Here is a 2655-nt window from a genome sequence, read left to right as displayed (position 1 = left end):
CGCGCGGTACACATGTACCCTCAGTCCAGTCCCGAACGCCTTGCCCCGCTCCATCGCCCAAATTGCTTCATTCCAGATCTGCACACCCTGTCAGAAGCCCTCTCAACGCCACTCCTGCCCGAGTCCCCTGATTGCGGCGACCATCCTGCGCCCCGCCCCTCTCTGAGCGGTGAGCTGAGCTGTGCATGTCCGTTGCACCCCTCTTGAAGCCCGCCTGGCCCGCTGCAAGCCCCCAGCGGCTGAAAGCAGGCCGCTCCCTGCTTTCATGCTGCATCACCGCACGCCGGCGCACGGATTGAACCTTTGGCCCGGAGGCGTCGTGCCGCAGCGGCACCGCCGGCCTGCGCCCGCCAGATGCTGCTTGGCTGCCGCCCACCGCCTTCCGCACGTTGCCTCCGCCGCTGCGTCGCCGGCCTGCTGACAGCCCCCACCCGTTCCCTGCTTGTTGGGTGCAGAGCAGCAGCAACAGCCAGCATGGCGGCGGCGACGGCAGCGCAGCCGTCGGTGGATGAGCTGGAGAAGAAGGAGGAGGACCTGTTCCGCACGGGGCCGCTCTCGGTGCTCACCATGAGCGTCAAGACAAACTCGCAGGCATGCTCGGCCCGCGCAGAGGCTGGGCCCGGCAGCAGGGCGTGCCCGGGGAGGGTTGCAGCCACCCAACATGCCGCCCGGGCGCTTGCCGTGCGGTGCCGCGGTGGATGGCAGGCGCACAGCCAGGCTAGGCTGTCCGTGCTGCCGCTGAGGGGGCTGCCAAACGTCCGAGCGCTGCCTGCGTGTCGCCTGCGTGCAGGTGCTGATCAACTGCAGAAACAACCGCAAGCTGCTGGGGCGGGTCAAGGCCTTTGACCGCCACTGCAACATGGTGCTGGAGAATGTGAAGGAGTTTTGGACAGAGGTGCGGGGCTGGGGTGGGGATGGCGACAGCAGCAGGCGTGTGCTGCCGTGCCTATAGAAACCGTGGCTGCTGCTGCCTGCCCGGCGTCGCTGCTTGCGCGTGCCATATGGCGCCGCCGCCACGTGCCTGCGCCATGCTCACTGCGGCGCCATCGCGCGCCTGTCCACCGCCGCAGATCCCCAAGCGCGGCAAGGGCGCCAAGGCCTCCAAGCCCGTCAACAAGGACCGGTTCATCAGGTGGGGCTGTGCCGCCTGCCGCCGCTGCCGCTTTCAGTTGCTGGGGCCAGCCGCGCTCACCCCGCCTGCCCTCGCTCCCCCATGCTGCAGCAAGATGTTCCTCCGAGGCGACTCTGTCATCCTTGTGCTGCGCAACCCCAAGTAGATGAGCTGCCTCATGAGCGACCTCTGGTGGCGCCCGGGACCCCGCACGGCTGGCCGCCGCTGGATCGGCTGACGCAGCCACTGTCTCGGCGGCTTGCCAGGGCCTGGCTCTCTCCTGGCAGCTTGGCCAGGCCTTTCACCGGCGCCTGGGACGCCCAGCGCCAGGCATGTTGCTCCACTGTTCAGCTCTTCCTTTTGCCTTTGCCGCCATTTGCTCCGCTGCTCCCACCATCACGGCTGTGCTGCTGCACTCCCCAGCATGCCGACCTCATTGTAACATGGCACCTGACCATTCTTGGTTGTCGGCGCTGTTGGGGGAGTGTTGCCAGCCCACAGGTCATGCCAGGCACAGACCCAGGCTACCGCATCCTGCTCACGCTGTGACCGCTGTGCAGCCTCCACCTGCATTGGCCTTCAGGAGGTTGTAGAGTAGGTTGGCATCCCTCCTATTGCCTTAAAGCACTGCGATCGCGCAACTGGATTGTTCCTTGTGCAGTGAATCCTCCCCCTCCGCCCACCCCAACTCTATATCCAAGAGATGCAGTCCATGCGTGCAGCACCTTCCACGCCTCGCACCTCGCTCGCGGTGGTCGCCAGCGCTCAGAGGCTGCGTCGGCCGATCGCCAAGACCCGTGAGGTGAGGGTGGCAGGCGACGACCAGTCCGGCATTGGGCCATGGCCGCCATTCGGAAGGCCAGTGTTGGTCCTCCTACTACGCCCCAACTGCCCTTCCCGTGAATCGCAAACCGATACTGGGTGTCGATTCTGAGCGGCCGCAAGCCATCCAGCGCGCCGTCCCCAACTACCACCCTCCCGCTGCCCGTGGTGCAGGCGCACGCCAGCGGCGACCGCCCCAAGCTCGGCGCCTCCTCGACCCTCCTGGCTGGAGTCGCCGCGATGCAGATGGCGATCTCAGGTGAGGCTTTCAGGAGTTATCCGATCTCTGAATCGCACGCGCTTCTGCTGTTCGTGCAAGATGATAGGCTGACGGTGCACACCTCCCCACACAGGCCCGCCTGCCCGCCCTGCCGCCCGCTACCAGACTCCGCTCGCTGGCCTCTGCTCACGTCCCACCCCTCCTTCTCCCGCTGCGTGTGCAGGCCCGGCGGTGGCAGACGAGATGGCTGCGCAGCAGCCTGCTGCCGCCGTGATGAGCGAGGTGGTGGAGGCCTCCCCGGCGGCGGCGCACGCTCTGGCACTGGCCAGCAGCGCACCTCCCGCACCTGCCCCAGCCGACGAGATCCTGCAAGTGGCAGACTCAGAGGAGGGCCCAGAGCTTGTGGCCAGCCTGGCAGATGCAGCCGAGGTGGAGGGTCACCCCCCGCTATGCTGGTGGCACCCGATGATACCCAGCCAGTGGCCGTGGTGTCAGCGGTGGA

At 67.0% G+C, this 2655-nt stretch overlaps 1 protein-coding gene across 1 annotated transcript; it reads left to right on the top strand.

Annotated features, from left to right (window-relative positions):
* Positions 1-474: 474 nt before the first annotated feature.
* CHLNCDRAFT_22041 (hypothetical protein) lies at positions 475-1277 on the top strand (the record flags this gene model as incomplete). Its single annotated transcript, XM_005848836.1, has 4 exons — positions 475-573; positions 764-895; positions 1071-1132; positions 1223-1277. The coding sequence occupies 4 exons, from the start codon at positions 475-477 to the stop codon at positions 1275-1277; spliced, it is 348 nt and encodes a 115-aa protein (XP_005848898.1).
* Between the last annotated feature and the right edge of the window lie 1378 nt (positions 1278-2655).

The sequence above is a fragment of the Chlorella variabilis genome (genome assembly GCF_000147415.1).
Source record: "Chlorella variabilis unplaced genomic scaffold CHLNCscaffold_7, whole genome shotgun sequence".
Classification (NCBI taxonomy): domain Eukaryota; kingdom Viridiplantae; phylum Chlorophyta; class Trebouxiophyceae; order Chlorellales; family Chlorellaceae; genus Chlorella; species Chlorella variabilis.
The sequence above is the reverse complement of the archived record's forward strand: the minus strand, read 5'-3'. Positions and strand labels throughout refer to the sequence as shown.